At 39.1% G+C, this 20,124-nt stretch overlaps 1 protein-coding gene across 1 annotated transcript in view; it reads left to right on the top strand.

Moving 5' to 3' along the window:
* Nucleotides 1-20,124, top strand: part of GADL1 (glutamate decarboxylase like 1) — a 157,288-nt gene that overhangs the window by 57,146 nt on the left and 80,018 nt on the right. Inside the window, exons 10-11 of the mRNA XM_047769400.1 lie at nt 6,088-6,152; nt 6,573-6,654. Of these exons, the coding sequence (XP_047625356.1) occupies nt 6,088-6,152; nt 6,573-6,654 (147 nt within the window). The remainder of the gene's footprint in view (nt 1-6,087; nt 6,153-6,572; nt 6,655-20,124) is intronic.

The following is a 20,124-nucleotide window of genomic DNA, read 5'->3' as shown; positions in this document are numbered from 1 at the left end:
TGTTGCAGTATTCTTTAAGTTTTTGTTTGCTGGAAAAAGTTTTTATTTCCCCTTCTATTTTAAATGATATTCTTGCTGGATAGAGTATTCTAGGTTGCATATTTTTTCCTTTGAGCACTTTAAATATTTCTTGCCATTCCCTCCTGGCCTGTAGTGTTTCTGTAGAGAAGTCAGCTGATATTCTTATGGGGGTTCCCTTGTAGGTAACATTCTGTTTTTCTCTTGCTGCCTTTAGGATCCTCTCTTTATCACTAACTTTTGCCATTTTTATTATGATGTGTCTTGGTGTGGGTCTATTTGGGTTCAGTTTGTTTGGGGCCCTCTGTGCTTCTTGTATCTTGAACCCAGCATCCTTTAGATTTGGGAAGTTTCCATCGATAATTTCTTCAAATATATTTTCCATCCCCTTATCTTTTTCTACTCCTCTGGAATTCCTATTATGTGTAGATTGGCCCACTTTATATCATCCCATAGGTCTCTTATATTGCTTTCCAGTTTTTTGATTTGGTTTTCTGTCTGTTGACCTGATGGGTGATTTCCCTTATTCTATCTTCCATATCACTGATTCGTTCTTCTGCATTATTCATTCTGGTTTTTACTGCCCTTAGTTCAGTTTGCTTCTCTGCAAATGAATGTTCTAGTTTTTCTTGGCTCCTCCTTATATTTTCTAGTTCCTTTCTGAGGGTATCTGCATAACTGTTCATATCTTCTCTTAATTCCTTCAGTATTTTCACTATTTCTCTTTTGAACTCCAGGTCTGTCTGACTGCAGAGATCTGTTTCATTATTGACTGTTTTAGGTGAGTTCTCCTGTTGGTTTGACTGGGGGTGGTTTCTCAGCTTCTTCATCTTGCTTGGTGTTTTCTTTCTCCTGAGGGAGTTGTACTCTCCGTTATCGGGCAGTGTTTGCCTTGTCACTGCCGTGGAATGTTTCCTGAGGGCTGGTGTTGTTGGTCAGTCTTTTTTGAGGCAGTGTGGCTTTTCTGGAGTGTTGATGGGGCTAACAGGGACTCTTTGAAGCAATGGAGGACTTCGTGAGGGCAGACAGGACTGGGAGGTCCACACCACGATGGTAGCAGATTTCACTTGGTCATGCAGAGCTTGGTCTGGTGTTTTTAGGCTGTGGGGTTCTTGCAGGGGGTTGGCGGTATTGGGCAGCTGTTCCTCAGGAGTGCAGCACCCCCTGAGGGCTGGAGCAGCTATCTGGGTCACTGAGAACCTAAGAGGCTCTTCCCTAGGGCAGCCCAACTCAGAAGGATGGCCTGAGAATGTAGGCAGATCTTTTCACAGTCTGGCCAAGCTTGTTGCAGCTTTTCTGGGCTGCAGGGGCTCTTCTAGGGGGCTGGTGGTGCTGAGCAGCTATTCTGCGGGAGTGGGGCACCCCCTGGGGGCTTTGGCGGGTAGCAGGGCCGTTGGAAACCCAAGAGGCTCCTCCCCAGGGCAGCCTGACTCAGAAAGACCGTCTGAGATCTTTTCCCGCCTCGGCCGAGCTTGTTGCAGCTTTTCTGGGCTGTAGGTGGTCCTGCCTGCAGCTGGCAGTCCTATGCAGCTGATCCACTAGGGCACCCCCTGCGGGCTTGGGCGGGTAGCAGGGCCGTTGGAAACCCAAGAGGCTCCTTCCTGGGCAGCCTAACTCAGAAAAACTGTCTGAGATCTTTTCCCGACTCGACCAGGCTTGTTGCAGCTTTTCTGGGCTGTAGGGGGTCCTGCCTAGAGCTGGCAGTCCTATCAGCTGGTCCACTAGGGCACCCCCTGGGGGCTTGGGCGGGTAGCAGGGCCATTGGAAACCAAAGAGGCTCCTCCCCGGGGCAGCCCAACTCAGAAAAACTGCCCGGGAATTAGGCAGATCTATTCACTGCCTGGCTAGGCTTGTTCTAGCTTTTCGGGGCTGCAGGCCTTTTCTCGGGGGCTGGTGGTGTTTGGTGCTACTCTGCGGAAGTGTAGCCCCTCCAAAGGGCAGGCAGGCCTGTGCAGGGACAGCCCCTGCAGTGGTAGGCTTCAGGCAATTGTTGAGGCCAGCCCTCCTGGATGGCAGGCAGCCCCAGGTTCGGCAATAGCGAAGGGGGTGCTGGGTGTGGGGGGAGGGGATGCACTGGGAAGCACAGCTTTCAGCTATCTAGCGGGCCTGTAAGCTTGCTGTGGCGTGGGGGGTATTCTATGGGGACCCACCCCTTCTTCTCTCCCCTCCCCAGCACGGGCGCAGACCAGGCTCTTTTCCCAGGCTCTGTTCCCTCTGATGCGGCTTTCCACTTCCCCGTCCCTAGAGTATTGCTCCCTTCCTCTGCGACAGCTTTGTTTTCTAGTCTCCCAGGCAGTCTCTGCCCCGTCAAATGGTTTCTAGACCTCCCAAGCAGTTTCTGCTCCGCCCCGCCCCCCCCCCCCCCAGCCCCGGGACTAACCTCTGGAGCCTAGGTCTCGGTGTCCAGCCCCCACCCAGGCGTCCCCGGGCCCTTTCTTGGGGACCAAACTTCGGAGGCGAGGTCTCCGTGCCCAGCCCCCACCCAGGCGTCTCAATTTTTGGTGACTGTGCCCATAGTTCAGATGGTCCGTTTGGTTCTTGATCGGCTTTTCCATACTCCAACTTACTGCTACACTCTTCTCTGCATCTGGAGATTCCTCTGGTTCGTTTGATCTTTCCCCCATGTAGGTGACTTTCCAGGGTGCGGGATCCCTTTCTCCTCCACAGTTCCCTTTCGGGAGCGCCCGTCCCGCTCGGATTCACCTTCTCTCACTCTCCTCTTTTCTCCCGTTCTGCCCCGTAATGTCAAGAACTTCTTGCTATTATTGGAGTTTAGATTCTTCTGCCAGCGATTGGTTGCTGTTCTGTGTGAGTCATTTATTCTGTAGATGTGCTTTTTTTTGTTGTGTTTGTGGGAGAGGGCGAGTGTGTCCCCCTACTCCTCCGCCATCTTGTCCTCTCTCTCTGAATGTTACTCTTATATCCTGCTACTTTGCTGAATTTGTTGATCAGTTCGAGTAGTTTTTGGGTTGAGTCCTTAGGGCTTTCTATATATAGTATCATGTCATCTGCATGTGGTGACAGTTTTACCTCTACTCTTCTTATTTGGTACCACATCTTAATCCACTCATCTGTCAATGGGCATTTAGGTTCTTTCCATGTCTTGGCTATTGTGAATAGTGTTGTGGTGAGCATACAGGTGCATGTATCTTTTTCAGTGAAAATTTTGTTTGGATATATGTATGGCTAGGAGTGGGATTGCTGGGTCCTATTGTAGTTCTATATTTAGTTTTCTGAGGTATTTCCATACTGTTTTCCACAGTGATTGTATCAATTTACATTTCCTCCGACAGTGAATGAGGGTTCCCTTTTCTGCACATCCTCTCCAGCATTTATTGTTTGTTGACTTGTTAATGATGGCCACTAACTGGTATGAGGTGGTACCTTATTGTTTTAATTCACATTTCTCACATAATTACTGATGTTTAGCATTTTTTCATGTGCCTCCTGGCTATCTGTATGTCTTCTTTGGAGAAGTGTCTATTTAGGTCTTCCATTTTTCAGTTGGGTTGTTTGTTTTTTTTTGTTGTTAAGTTGTATGAGTTGTTTATATATTTTGGAGATTAAAACTTTGTTTATTGAGTCTTTTGCAAAAATTTTCTCCCATTCTGTGGGTTGTCTTTTAGTTTTTTAGTAATTTCCTTTTCTGTGCAAAAGCTTTTGAGTTTAACTAGGTCCCATTGGTTTATTTGTGTCTTTATTGTCTTTATTCTAGGAGGTAGGTCAAACAAGATGTTGCTGTGATTTACATCAAAGCATTCTGCCTGTTTTATCCTCTAGGAGTTTTATATTATCTGGCCTTACATTATGTCTTTAATATATTTTGAGTTTTTTTGTATATGGTGTTAGAAAATGTTCTAATTTCATTCCCTTACATATGGTTGTATAGTTTTCTCAGCATCATTTATTGAAGAGACTTTCTTTCTTCCACTGTATGTTCTTGTCTCCTTTGTCATAGATTAGTTGACTGTAGGTGCTTGGGTTTATTTCTGGGCTTTCTATCCTGTTCCATTGGTCTATATTTCTGTTTTTGTGCCAGTACCATATTGTTTTGATTACTGTGGCTTTGTAGTAGAATCTGAAGTCAGGGAGCCTGATTCCTCCAGTTCTGTTTTTTCTTTTCAATATTGCTTTGGCTGTTTGGGGTCTTTTTTGTTTCCATACAAATTTTAAAATATTTTTTCTAGTTCTGTAAAGAATGTCATTGGTAGCTTGATAGGGATTGCACTGAATCTGTCGATTGTCTTTGGGTAGTATAGTCATTTTGACTGTATTGATTTTTCCAATACAAGAGAATGGTATATTTTTCCATCTATTTGTGTCTTCTTTGATTTCTTTCATTGTGATATCATATGGTATTTGTCTTTATCTGCCTTACTTCACTTAGTTGGATTATCTCTAGATTCATCCATTTTGCTGCAAATGGCATTATTTCATTCTTTTTATGGCTGAGTAGTAGTCTATTATATATATGTAACACATCTTTATCCATTCATCTGTTGATGGACATTTAGGTTGCTTCCATGTCTTGGCTACTGTAAACAGTACTGCAGTGAACACTGGGAGTACATGTTCATGTGATTACCTTTAAAATTCTATAGCCCAAAATAGGATAGCACAGGGAACTATGTCTAATCAGTTGTGATGGAACGTGATGGTGGATAATCTGAGAAAAAGAATGTGTGTGTATGTATAAGTTGGTTACTTTGCTGTACAGCAGAAATTGATGGAATAATACAATAAATAAACTATAATAATAATAAAAAAAAATAGGATAGGCTTTGTCTACTTCCTAGCAGCTCCTGAGCTCCCCTTCTGCCTATAGGATTCCTACCACTCTCAGTTCTCCAGACTGAGTTCTACCACTGGGCCAGTCAGCCAACTTCCCTAACATATGTTGTTAGCATAAAAAAGAATAGGCTTGGAGGTCCTGTTGTGGCTCAGCAGTAACAAACCCAATTAGTATCCATAAGGATGTGGATTCTATCTCTGGCCTTGCTCAGTGGGTTAAGGATCCAGCATTGCTGTGAGTTGTGGTGTAGGCTGGCAGCTACAGCTCAGATTCAGTCCCTAGCTTGGGAACTTCCATATGCCATGGGTGTGGCCCTAAAGAGATTGAAAAAAGAAAAATGGGCTTTTGCTCCCTAATCTGATTTTTACTACTGTTGAGACCTTGGACAGTTTATAGCCTCTAAACTTTAGTTTTTCTACTTGAAAGTTGTGGTCTTAATAACTCTCTTCTCAATGTGATATTTGCAGTTTAAATAACTTTGGTAAGCCTTCAACATAGCCCATGCTGGTCCCCTCACTGCAGTCACCCTTCACTTCCCTACAAAGAAAACTTATAAGTCTGCTCCATTTCAAGTATCACATGATGCTCTTATTTCTCCCACTGATTCCTTCTCCCTCCCCTCCAGGCTTGCTGACTATGGGACTTCCTTTCCTTCCCTCATTCTAAGCACCCCTCTCCTTTGCTTATCATATTTACTTCTCCAATGAAAAATTTCCTTAACTTTCCTTTCTCCCACTCTAACATTTTTGATTTGCAAATATTTCTGAAAGCTATTTGACTGACAGGATCTAATTTTTCAACAATAGGATCCATGTCCACCTCGCCAGTCCTAGTTGGCTATGGCTTCCTGGATACCCTTCTATCCTCCTTGGCAAGCACATGCCTTATGTATTATATGAAATGCCAGTCCTTAGCCCATGTCTCATGATCAGCACTTGTACACTATTTACAGTAGAATGTCAGTGTGGAGGGCTGTTGTCTATTTTAGATTCTAAAATGTGAGAGTGTATAGACTGTGTCTTGTGTCTTTTAAACGTCTTTTATATCCATAGGAAACTCAGTGAGTAACTGCAATAATTTCTTTATAATACAGGAATTCAAATCCTAAGGGTCAGGGGGGAGGTTCCATCTATTGTGATGAGGTCCTCATTGCCTTGATAGAGCCAGTGATCAAAATTTCCTAGAGGACACATTGGTTAACATCGACTTTAAACAAAATATCAAAATACATCCAACATTGAAATAACACTGTTTTGGTTATGTAACTGTCTCAACAGGCTTCTTGGGGTGGCTCAGCCTTGATGTCCAGGAAACACCGCAAGCTTCTGCATGGCATCCACAGGTAAATGTACTTTCCCAGGCACAGTGCCTTTTATTTCCGCCTGAGGCTCTTTGGATTTTGCCTAATTAAGTGACATTTTGAAGACAGGCAAAAAACTAAGTATTGTTTTGCCTTTAAAAAAACCCAAACTGGAGTTCCCTCATGACACAGCAATTTAAGGATCCAGCATTGTCACTGCTGTGGCACCAGTTCAGTCCCTGGCCTGGGAACTTCCAGATGCCATAGACATGACCAAAAGCAAACACAATCCCCCAAACCCCCCAAGCTCCAGAGCCCCCAACCCACTCACACAAAGAATCCTGCAGAGCACTACCTCAGATGTGAATACTGAATGTACCTGCTGCCACTGATGGCATTCTTCCCACCAGTACACACTGAGTCCCCTCCCTACCTTGTCCTTTTCTTTGTTTAATGCAACAGGGCTGACTCTGTGGCTTGGAACCCACACAAGATGCTGATGGCTGGAATTCAGTGCTGTGCTTTCCTTGTAAAAGACAAATCTGTGAGTTTTCCTCTTATGGCCCTTGGGCATCAAGGGGGGTAGATTACCATGTTTGCATTGGACCCATTTTTTTGCTTATATTTTGTGCCTTGGGCCAGAGGTAGATGAAGGACTTCAGTAAATGTTGACGGCATCAAAAGGAAAGACAAATAGGCCTAGATAAAAGATCAAGTGCTTCTGCTCAGGTAATTTTGTGTATTTGATTTAGGTATTATATAATCTCATTAGTTACCACAAAATGGTCTTTCTTGCACTCATCTGGATTATATTTTATAACTCAGTTTTAACCATTGCCAAGAAATTTTTTCCCTTGATTAAGTCTGGGATTTAAGTTCTCTTGAAACTTCTGGCTCCCTGAAAAAGTGGAGCAGATGTGTGTCATACATTAAATTGAGTGCTTAATATGCTTAGCTGGGCTTAACAGCCCATTTATATAGGGAGATGTTGGTTCAGGGATGATCATCAAATCCTGATTTATGAGGGGATTTCCTGTCTCAAGTGGGTGATTCTGGCTTCTGCTGGTGCATTGGGGAGCTGGAGCTGTGGGCTGAGTTTCTCTCAGTTAGAGGTAAAAAACGTATGCTTTCTGTGGGGGTAAATAAGGATCCTTGTGGGAAGTGGCCCAGGCTGAGAAGTGCTACCTCATTCTTAGAAATGCCTCCTCAAGATCTGTGTGCAGCATGTGGGTGATCTTTCTCAGCCATCTGTTTACATTTTTTTCTTAGGGGACTCCCTTTGCCAATGCTAAAGTCATTTTCTCTTTTTAAGGAATTTTATTTCAAATGACAGCCATATTTAAAGCTTGAGCCCAATCTTGTATGTGTGGATATCTACAACCTTCTTTACACAAATCTCTGATATTTGCATACCAGTGCCCTTTGTGTTTTGAAGTGACCAAATAGGATGTCCATCAGAAACTGTGAGCAGATTCTGCATCTATAGATAGATAGACTCTTAGGAATACTAATCTATTCCTTGCAGTTTTATTAGGCTGGCTACCATGGACTGCATTCAATGTCTTTTAACTTTTATTCATTTAAGTTTTTAAACTGTAGAGTGACTGCATGTTGTAACTGAAAGGTGGTTTAAGATTACTGTACCATTTGTGAACCAAAGAACATACTCAACTTGTCCAGAGTTATATATATAGGACATGAGTTAGGAGTAAACCCAGGTTCTCCTGTGGGCTGGACATAAGAACAAAATATACCAGGCATCTTTTATGTGCCAGGCATTTTACACCTGCTTTTCCCTAATCAGATGATCTGAATGACATCCTTTTTCTTAGTGTGGGATGCTCTCAGAAATGGAAAAATGTAGACCCCAAATTTTATGACTACTCATTTAAATAACTTTCTAGCTGTTATACATTTTTCTTATTGAATGATATTTGGAGTGATTTCGCCAAGAATTGATTTGCATTTATGTCCTTGAGGCAATTTAAAATTTTCTGGATCATCTAACAGTGGTGAAACAAAATTTTCTGAAGAATTCACTCCTGGACCTCAATAAAAATAATAACACACATGTCTACTTACATGGCAGGAATTAAGAGGTGAGAAAATTTGCATTCATGGTGTAAAGAATGGAGCACTTTCAAAAGTTGCCCTTTTGGGGGGATAAAAGACTGTTTTCAAATTAACTGGAATAGAGACCTGAACCATGAGATACGACCATCAGCTTAAGTTCTTTGTCGGCAGTTTTCTGTCCCTGTTAGATGTATTTTCTACCTCTGTTGTTCTCTTTCATACTTTCATTCATTTGGCTACCTCAAACTGATTCCTACATAAGCCATACACTGCTAATTCTGGGCTCAGAAATAGATACATTCCCCATAGTTAAAGAGTTTATAATCTCATGGGGGAGACAATGAACGAAATGTGCAGATTTAATCATTTGATTACTGTTTTGCTACGTGCTCTGGAGAATGTGTCAGACACTGTTGATTATAAATTCACCAGCTATTCCAACCTGCCTTCTCTTCTCTCTCCCAGTACTCATCTAACCAGCCCCCCTTGCTGCTAAGATTTGGCCAATATGTTGTGGGGGGAAAATGAAACAAAGGTTTTAGTTTCCAGTAGAGGTGATATACGCAAGAGGACAACCTCCTTCCCCCTCTTCTACCATAAATGCAGAAACATTCTTGTGTCAGAATGTGATACAAGAGCTCTGATAGCCACCTTGCATCCATGAGGCAATGACCCTAAATTAAAAAGTGAACATGCACAGAATGGCAGAGCACAAAGGGGAAAGGTCTTGGATTGTAGTTTTGAAATGTTGCACTAACTTTGGAAGTGCCAACTTCCAGATTCTTTGTGATATGAGCTAATTAAGTGCCTTTATTGCTGAAATTCCTTCCACTGGACAATCTGTTACTTGAAGCCAAATGCACTCCTATCTGAGACAGAGAACAGTATGTTACTCTGAGCTTACCAAGCAGGGAGACCTGAGAAATTCCAGGTGGATGGAGCAGCATGCAAAAAATCTTTAAGAAAGGAGGGTTCTTTTTTTAATTTTAGAAACTGAAAGCATGGAGAATAATGCTCAGAGTGTCAAGAGATGAGACTAGATGGCAATGGATAGATCATGTAGGGACTTGGAAAACATTTTAATGGTTTTAGCCTCTGTGTTCAGGATAGTGGAAGAATTTTAAAAGCGAAGAATGAGAAAATATTTTAAGACAATGAATTGGAAGGGGCAAGAATGAATACAAGAAGAGAAAAGTAGTGCAATATCCAAACAAAAGAAGGAAAAAAATGTGATAAAATTCAAGATATATTTTGGCTGCCATCTAGACTAAGTTGCATTCCCAGTTCTATATGGGACATGAGGAAGAAGTGTCTTGATTGATCCCCTGATGAGTGATACAGAAACTGAGTAAATGGTCCTGTTAGGGAGATGGAGATCACTGAAGGAAGAGAAGATTTGAGAGGGAAATGTCTTATTTTAGCATGGGCTATGTTAAATTTGAGGTTCCTGCAAGGTATCAAGCGAAGGTGTCGTGTAGGCAGTTGACATACAGATACAAAATTAGGAAACGAGCTCTGGGCTAGAAAAACATATTAGGAGATTGTTGAGTGTTGATGATACTTGAGGTCATAGAGAGGAATGCATTGCCTTGGGAGGAACTTTGGAGGGAGAAGGGGATGGAGGACTTAGTCTCAAAGAACTTCAGAGCTAGAGATGGGACAGAAGAAGAGGAACCCACAGTGGGAGCGAAAGCTGAATTGGAATGGCTGGGGGAAGCAGTGGAAAGACCAGGAAAGGGTGATGCTGCAGAATCGAGGCGAGTCATGAGGTGTGAGAGTGACTCTGTCTCTGTGTCAGAGCTTAAGTGTCACCTCCTTAAGGAAGAGTTCCTTGACTCAGCCAGGTAAACTGGCATTCTTCTTTCTCAGACCCTGTCCCCTTCTTCTAAAGGGCTCATTATGATTTATAATTATGAATCCTCCTGTATTAACTTCCCCTCCCACTAGAATGTAAGTTCTATGTAGACAGGGACTGTGTCATTATATTCACCATTGTATCCCTCCTGCCTAAGCAAGTATTCACTGAATGAGGAAAAAGTTAAAATTCACCAAAAAAATGAATGATTAAATAAAAATGATTAAATTAAACCCTCAGAAATATCTGCCTTATTGTCAGCAATAACTAGGAATTTCCAATTTCTCCCCTAGCCCAAATTATTCCTTCTGAGAGCTCTGAGATAACAATGATTAAAATGATAGTTGATGGGCTTTCTTGCCTAAGTCCTAACACAAGGTTTGAGCATGCCTCCAGCAGCAATTGATGAAGAGTGATTTTAATTTGGACTTCTTCAGTTAATAGAAGAGGGTAAAGAAAGCAAATTACTTAGTGAATAGACTTCTGTTAAAGAAAAAATGAATTCCCTAATTTTTACCCTCAAAGCCCCAGAATTCACAATGCTGTGTTCCTGATTGATAGGCTAGTGGTATTTGCGTTTTTACTCCTGTATTCTTAAAGAAGACTGCTTCCCAAACAAAGCAGGGCTGTTGCTCTCCAAGTTGTACTGTCACTAGCACACTTTGCATCATAGGGAGAAAATCAGGGATTTTTTTTTAAGGAAAATCTGTGATTATAAATAGGTTGATTTCAGAGGCAAATGCAAGATCTATGTGGTTGCTTTGGATCAAAGACAATTTTGATGCTTTGATTTGAAATAAAAGGCAATATATTCTAAGAATCAGTTACATAGATGGAGAAAAATCTCACTATTGGCTTTTGATTTTTAGTGTTTATTGCAAGTACTTTTGAGTTAAGAAAACAATCTGACAGATATATGAGAACCTGAAATGTGCTAATCAGATGACTTTTTGAATATAAATTGTTCTTCTCTTTTTCTACTTATCATTCTCATCCAATATTAACTCATAAGGACTTCCTGTTTAACCTAGCAGCTATAGATAGTTAAAGGGACATTTTTTTCCCCCTAGAAGGATCATGATATTAAGGTGTTTTTTTTTTATTATTATGTCCTTTTTTATGTTCACCTCAGAAGTAATTTATATTCATCATAGACCAGAATCAGAAAATTCAGACATAGAGAGGTATGAAGAAAAAGATAGCCTTTACAAATATCTGAAAATGCATCATTTTTTTGCATATGTATTTAAATGTACATATATGCACACATTTCTAATATATAAAAACACTGATTTTAACATGCTTTTTCTCATTCACAAATTGTGAACTTTGCTCCATGTCATTATTCATTCTATGTATTTTCAATGATAGTATTCTATCATTTTGATATTTGAAAATTAACTGGACCACCTCCTTACCATTGACCAACTAGACTGTTTTGATTTGGGGCTAATGTAGATATGGCTCCTACATTTGAGGCCTGAATCTTTATGCATATCCTTTATTTTTCCCTTAGAATAAATTATTAGAAGTCAAAGAGCAATAATCATCTTTGATAATGCTTTTTTATACCTGTTTCTTAATTTTCCTTCTGAAAAATTGCTTGCCTTCTCATTAGCAGAGTATGAGCTTGTGTGTTTGTGTGTGTGTGTGTGTGTGTGTGTGTGTAACTTCTGACATTGAAAGGGTTTTTAGCTTTGTTGATTTGATAGGCAAAGCATTTGTACACCCATACTTACAGACACAACGTAACTATTTTTGTTCTCATTTTATCAGGTGACATGCTATACCTCCTTCTCAGGGATATTCTTTAGCTAGAGGTATTGACATGCAATTCTGAGCTACCCAGGTTTCAAATGTGAGGGCTTAGAGATAAACTTGCAATTCTTTCCTTTTCATCTTCATTCTGGAGGAGGCTCAGAATGTTCCCGGTTTTATTTTGGAGAAGTAGCAGGAAGAAAAGGAGTGGGAAATTCATTCCATACCTACTAGTTGAAGACATACTGTGGGGCTGGCACTTCTGTGCACAGAGAAAAAATGAAAATGGGGGAATAATACCACTCCCAGTGTGGGTCCTTAAGAAAAGGCAGGAATTTTTCACTGGAAAATCACACCTGAGAAATATGTTTTCTCTTAGACACATTTAAATTTCTGTTCTAAATGGTAATTGATGTTGCAAATGACAACTAGTATATATAGCATTTAAAAAAAAATTGTGCCAGAAAAGAAAGGGCAAGAACATGGATTTATCAGAGAAACTAGAACAAACTGTCTTTGTGAGGATTTCTTTTTCATCTCTGGTTTTGCTTCATGGAGTTCTTGTGGAAGTATCATTGCATGGTTTGAAAATACTCAACAATCTGATCATCAATTTTTTTTTCTCCTGCCAGGGAACATGCACTTTCCCTACACATGTACATTATACATTTCTTTGGAAATGTATAATGGAGCAGACATGGGGGAAAGTAGATGTTTAAAACTGATTAGAGGAGTTCCTGTCGTGGCGCAGTAGTTAACGAATCTGACTAGGAACCATGAGGTTGCTGGTTCGATCCCTGCCCTTACTCAGTGGGTAGAGGATCTGGCGTTGCCGTGAGCTGTGGTGTAGGTTGCAGACGCGGCTCGGATCCCGCATTGCTGTGGCTCTGGCATAGGCTGGCAGTTACAGCTCCGATTGGACCCCTAGCCTGGGAACCTCCATATGCCACGGGAGCAGCCCAAGAAATGGCAAAAAGACCAAAAAAAACCAAAAAAACAAAAAAACCAAAACGGATTAGAAAAAAAGAAGCATTGACTTGTAGGAGAAGCATCAGCTTTGAGGCTGCTGAAATTATTCTCCAGATCTTGGATACTCTAGCTTGAGCTGAGAAAATTCAACTTTTCGGCAAGGTTGAGAATTGCATAACACTGGCAGAACTCTTCCAATCCATGGTTGGTAATTAGCTCTTTTCTTTTTAATTGTTTTTTTTTTTAATTTTATAATTAAAAGTTAATTTTCTCTTGTGAAGCTTTTGGAAACTTGTGCATGTCTCTGTGTGTGTGTTGTCTTTTGTCCTTTTAGGGCTGCATCCAAGGCATATGGAGGTTCCCAGGCTAGGGGTCAAATCCAAGCTATAGCTGCCGGCCTATTCCACAGCTATAGCAACGCAGGATCCAAGCTGCATCTGTGACCTACACCACAGCTCACGGCAACTCTCGATCCTTAACCCACTGAGTGAGGCCAGGGACCAAACCTGCATTCTCATGGATCTTAGGTTCATTAACTACTGAGCCACAGTGGGAACTCCCATACATATGTTTTTATGTATGCATCACATTGAAAAAACTGACATGGTATCTATACAGTCATAACAAACACCCCATCATGTCTGCTTTCCTTCCTCATGACGTAAAGAGATATGATAATTAATGTTAGAGTTGCATGTGTTGAAAATCCATCATATCTTTCTCCTTTGAACAAACCTTTATTGGATTGTTTTTTATTTTTTTATTTTTTATTGCAATTTTTTTATTGCAATAATGTTAGAGTTGCAAGTGTTGAAAATCCATCATATCTTTCTCCTTTGAACAAACTTTTATTGGTTTGTTTTTTATTTTTTGATTTTTTATTGAAATTTTTGATTTTTTATTGTAATTTTATGGATTTTAGGATATATTTTGTTCATATTGCAATTGTTATTAATTTTAAAAAGGGAATTTGTACTTTGTTTTAGAATCATGCATCATATAGCCTAGTATATTAATCCTTTGTGAACTCTTAGGGGTATGTTATTGTATGATCACGATTTACTGCCTGGTTTCATAATGTCATAAACGATCACAAGTCCCAATGCAGAACCTGTCCCTCAGTTCTTGGAATCATCTGTATGGTATACTGTGAGTTACTGGAGGGCAGAAGGGGTCTTATTCATAGTTCTCCTACTTAGTACTCGATTAATGGTCACTAAAAATGTTTCCTAAAGTGAACTTACTTTGTATCTTTTTCCAATACTATCAACCTGCAGTAGATCCTTTATCATCACCAACCTGAACTCTTTCAAGTCTCAAAGAGTGTCCTTTCTTGCTAGTTTGTACAAATATTTTTTTTGATAGGGTGTAAGAATTGTCTTATTCCTATGGTTTGAGATATACATTATCTCCTTACATCCCATTTCATGTTGGTGCTTTAAAAAAGTCCTTGTTCTCAACTTTGCCAACTTTGGCCTTTTATCTCCATGCCTCAGAGACCAATAATAAATCAGTGACTCATGCTTTTCTTTTTTCAGAAACCATATTGTCTTTCCCCTAAAAAGTTATTTTTGCATAATGTCTAATGGTGCTGTTCTTTATCGGATACTGGACAAGTGGAAGAGAAGCTTTCTTTTTTTTTTTTGTCTTTTTTTTTTGCTATTTCTTTGGGCCGCTCCCGTGGCATAAGGAGGTTGCCAGGCTAGGGGTCGAATCGGAGCTGTAGCCCCCGGCCTACGCCAGAGCCACAGCAACGCAGGATCCGAGCCGCATCTGCAACCTACACCACAGCTCACGGCAACGCCGGATCGTTAACCCACTGAGCAAGTGCAGGGACTGAACCTGGAACCTCATGGTTCCTAGTTGGATTCGTTAACCACTGCGCCACGACGGGAACTCCAGAAGCTTTCTTTTCTAAGGTTCCTGGGTCCTCTCCTGACCCTCCTAGAGAACAGAATGACACAATCTGCCACATTGACAATGGTGGCTGTTTGTAATGCTGGACCCAGCATCTTGGCCAACAGTTTTCCAATTTCATCCTTGAATTCCTTCACACCTTTGGGTGACTGCCACCTGGTCCAACTGATGAAGCTACATTTTTTTCATCAGTTTGACTTGAATGAGTTGGGGTGCTGCCCATGGTTGGATTTAATTTCATCTGCCTGTCTATTTCTGGAGAACCCAAAGAGTGTGGAATCTCTCTGACATCCTTCCAGGTAAAGAATTCATCCTTCATGGCAGCCATCCCATTTCAGTATGGGACCTCAACCTTTGCTTCTCTGCTACTCATCACAGAAGACTTCAATTTGCTAAGAAATGATCAGGGAGGAAAAATAGGAAATTGTACCTTTGTGTCCTTTTGCCATCTCTGATTCAACAAAAACTAAAAGTTGAAGAATATACTGGAAATAGAATTCTACTTATGGATTGAATCTTTTTATCTTACCTTGTAACAAAACGGATTAGATTCCCGTAATACAGGAAGATTATTTAAGTCAAAAATCTAAGAAAAAGGGAAACATAAGGATAAAGGCATAAAAGGAAACCTGGAAGAAGCTAATGGAAAAAGTTCATGCCATAATTAGCATGCTACACCTGCCTCAGTAGGTAGGCTAAAATTTGGCTTTAGTAGTTTTGTTTTTTGTTTTTGTCTTAAGTCTTTTTTGCCATATGTACCATGGCATATGGAGTTTCCCAGGCTAGGGATTGAATTGGAGCTGCAGCTTCCGGCCTATGCCACAGCCACAGCAACAAGATGTTCATGCCATGTTTGTGACCTACACCACAGCTAACAGCAATGCCAGATCCTTAACTCACTGGGCGAGGCCAGGGATTGAACCCGCATCCTCATGGATACGTGGATACTAATCGGGTTTGTTATCCCCTGAGCCACAATGGGAGCTCCGGTTTCAGTATTTTTTTTTTTAAGGATTCTGAACATCTTTTTTTCCCTTCTTCTTCTCTATCTTTGTTGCTGTTGTTACTGTTAACTTGCAGCACCAAGGCTTTCTCTTCTATTTCTGCTCCCTGGTGTGACACTTGACTTCTTGAAATAAATTGTTCGATTTGTTTTCCTTTGCACAATTCTAGCTGTTGTATTTGTTGTTTTCCAAGGAAGGTATCTAAAAACATACCTGACACTCCTAATTAGGCTTCCTAGCTTTGTTGTTTCAAGGCCAAATAATTTCAAGGAGTTTATTTTGTGTGTGTGTGTGTTTCTCTTCCATAGCAATTCAAAATGCCATTACAAGTGCATATGAATAAAAGAAGTAATTTTGCAGGTAACTCAGAGGTAGTAAACATATGTTTATTTTATATAGACTTTCAGTATTTGTATTTAAACCCTAATTTGTACAGAAATTGTTACTGTACAGAAATTGTGGACTGAGTAAGAAAAACAAATACTGTAAAATAATTATATCTTATACTTTGAAGATGTGTATAATTCATGCATGCAAGCACATGTGCATTTACACAGCAGACATACTTGCCTCTAGGTCATTATGATGCTAATGGAAAAATCATAATTTAGAGAGTTTTGTTAATTGAGAAAGGAACCAGTATCTTCTCTGGTAGTTAAATCTGAGGGCTCTTGTGTGTTTAGAAGATAGTGATTTTTTTCAATTAATTATTATGAAATATAAAGAAAATATAAAAATATGCCTGAAATATATGTAAACAACTTAATTTATTTTTATGAAAAGAATAATCAGGTGATTCCCACACAGATTTAAAGAACAGAAATCTTAATCCTGTTACCTACTTTCTTACTTTTCTCTTTACTTTTGCTTTGTAGTTATGCATCTTCAAAGAATGTAGTTTACTGTTGCCTTTATATGAAACCTACATAAATGGAATCATGCAATATGTATTGTTTTGGTTTTGTTTTGTTGTTGTTGCTCAAACTTACCTTATATCTGTAAGATTCATTCATGTGTTGCACAGTCTGAGAATTATTCATTTCCACTGCTTTATACTATTTCATGAGTACATAATGATTCGTTTATCCATTTTGCTGTTGGTGGACATTTGAGTTATTCTAATTTGGGGCCTTTAGAAAATTTTGCTAAATTTTGTGCACACATCCTCTTTGCTTGCTGTTTCCTTGAGGTCCCATCTGGTATAATTTTCCTTTTGCTTGAAGATTATATTTAGGAATTTCTTGATGAATCAAAAGGTAGCATACTCTGTTAGACTTTGCTTCTTAGAAAATGTCTTTTTTTTTTTTTAACTTCTGGAGACAGAATTCTGTCCGTAATTTTCCTTTAAAACTTTAATGATTTTTTTTTTGGTCTTTTGGAAAGTTTACTTAACTGCCATTCCTTTGATGGCAAATACTTCTTTCTCTGACTTCCTTTCGATTTTCAAGCTTCCTTTAATTTTCTAACATTTAGCTAAGATGTTATTAATATATGCTATGTTTAGTTTATCTTGCTTGGGCTTTGCTGGTCTTCTTGAATCTGTGTATTGACATATTACATAAGTTTTTAAGACTCTCCATTTAATTATTGACCTTGCTTCCTTTCCTCTCTTTTCTAGCACTCCAATTGGATGTATATTAGACCTTATCACTGTTTCTTCTGTCTCTTACTCTATTTTGTAGGTTTCATAACTTTGACTGTTCATGTTTCATTGTGGATAGTTTTTAGGGCCTGTATTAAAATTCACTAATTCTCTCTTCAGCTATGTCTACCTGCTAGTAACACTGTCTCTTGAGTTCTTACTTTATTATCTAGTTTATGTCTTTCTAGTTTCATAATATCAAATTGAATATTTTTCACATATGGAAATTCTCTCGATTCTTCATGACATTTTTAAGACCAGCTTTTATCTCCATGAACATTTTGAACGTAGATTCACAATCTCCCTCTGCTGACTCTGGTATCTAGATTCCCTCAGATGCCTGTTGTTTCTGAAGTCAATGGGTCCTGGCTCTCATATTGTCTACAGAGCACCTTATAATCCTTGATCATTTACTGAATATTTTATTTCAAAATTTATGTTCAGGAATAATTTGAAACCTGGAGTGAAGCTCTCTTTCTTTATAAAGGATTTTATTTTCATTCTATGGGCATCTAGAGGGATTAGCAGTCTAAGACCAAGACCTGAAGATTTTCTCTATTTCTGTGGAGACCTTTGGGTCCTAAACAAGAAGAAGGATTGCTTTAATGCCCTTGTTATATTGAACACCTCTGCACTTTTTCCTGAAGCTCTTGAAATGCCTGCTGGGAGAAGTGCTGATGATACTCCAGGTTTCCACACCTGGGGGCCATACTCTCTCTTCCCTCACCTCTCCCCATTCTGGCCCTGGTCTCAGCAGCCCTTCCTACATCTGAACATGCCCTGGGGTGGAAATATCTCACCTTCTTGAGCTCCACTCCTCTCCTTGTGGTTGCCAGAATTTTCCTTCTGTCTTATGTAGGTCTGCCATGCTTTTTATCAGATGCAGTTTTTATGTTTTTTTCCCCAGCATTGTTTATTGTTTTCATATTTACCTATTCTTTTATTACTCGAGTTTATCCATGTCAGGCTTTGGCTTTTTAATAATCAGCTGCTGTTCTGTACTGCCAGTAGAGATGAGCATTTGTTAGTTTACTCGTCCTTGCATTCAACCTGCAAGTGTGTACAGCTTCTTCTGTGTTAGATAAGTAAGACATGCTTCCCACTCAAGTGAAATCAGGGACTAGTAGAAAAAAAACAGATTTTAAGCAAATATAATAATATCTTTATTTATGTAATAGCATAGTGAGCAGTTGTTTTTCAAATGTAGATGAGGCAAGCCCTGCTGAAGAAGCTGGTCTAGAAAACTTAACTGCAACAGAGGTGACTTTTAGAATATCAGTTACTAATATTTTCTTTCCGTTTTAAAAAAGTTATGTATTTATTTTTTTGGCCATGTTCATGGCATGCGGAAATTCTTGGGCCAGGGATCTAACTCTTACCACAGCAGTGACAATGCTGGATCCTTAACTAACTGAGCCACCAGGGAACTCCTTTCCATTTTTAAAGCAATATATGAGCAAAATAACATAATGTCAGGCATTATAAGGAATATAAAAATTGGTCACAACCCACCTGTCAAAGTTCAGTCATTTAAAATTTTCTGTTAGGTGAATATGATTATACTTCATCTACGTTGATAGATACAAATTCATAAATTTTGCTTCCGTAACCAGCAACTGCCTTCTTCTCCCATTCCTATCCCCCTTATGATCTAAAAAACAGAGGTGCTTAGGCTTATAGAACCTAAATTTAAAATTATTAATTTGTTTAATGATGACCACCATTATCTTACCAGATTTCTTATCAATCTGAGAGATTACAAGTTATTCTGTTCATTTTCGAAATATATAATCATATCAGTATGTAACTGTAATTTTGTTTGCTTTGTGCAGTTGTAATTATAATGTACTGGTAGAATTTCCAAAAATATGTTTAGTAATAATAGTAAATAGAAGGCATTTTTATCTTCTTTGTGATTTTATTAAAAGTGCCTTGGGATATACAATCTTTAGTGTGAATCTTGAAAAATGATCTAGGAATGAGCACTGAATTTCACCATATCTTTTAAAATATCTGATAGGATAATTCTATCATTTTACTCCTTGAACGAAGTAAGATGTGATCATCGATTTTCTACATTACTGACTAACCTCATTGAACTGCAGTAAATTGCCTTAATGTATTGATGGCTTTGTATACTTAGATTTTGGCTTCTATATGCATAAACTATATACATAAACTTCTATTAAATAAACTTTGTGTATGCACATGTGTCTATGTGCATGTTATCTTGATTGGATGGTATTTTGAGTGCCAGTCTTATTTGTTTTAGAATAATTACAATAGCATAGACATCATTTTTTTAGAGATATGTGGAAAAGTCAATGATAAAACTCTTATGCACAAATTTGGGAGGAGATAATTCTTTGTTTATTTTCCCATTTTTATTCAACTATTAAGAATTTCCTGCTCTGAGATCAGTTTCAATATTTTCCCAGATATTTAATACATTTTATTGAGATTTTCAAGTATATTAGTAGAATATATACCATCTCATCATTATCATCTAATTCTTACCTTATATTCTTGCCTGAAGTCCTAATTTTTGAAATGGTTTTATGACTTAGTTTGCTTACCTTATATTCTTTCCATAAGAATTACTTCTTGTATTTATTTTTCAATTCACTTCTTTATTAAGTTTATTTAATTGTTATTCATTTATTCCTGCTTTATGTTTTTGTTCTGGAAAAATGTTATTTTACATTTGAGGGCAGTTTTGGCTCAGCTCCTTAAGTTTTACTTTGGAGGGTTCTCATTTAAATTATTTTCCAATTAATCTATAGTAATTGTGTTGAT

This window comes from Phacochoerus africanus, chromosome 1, assembly GCF_016906955.1.
Source record: "Phacochoerus africanus isolate WHEZ1 chromosome 1, ROS_Pafr_v1, whole genome shotgun sequence".
NCBI classification, from domain to species: Eukaryota; Metazoa; Chordata; class Mammalia; order Artiodactyla; family Suidae; genus Phacochoerus; species Phacochoerus africanus.
This window is presented reverse-complemented; position numbering and strand designations above follow the sequence as displayed.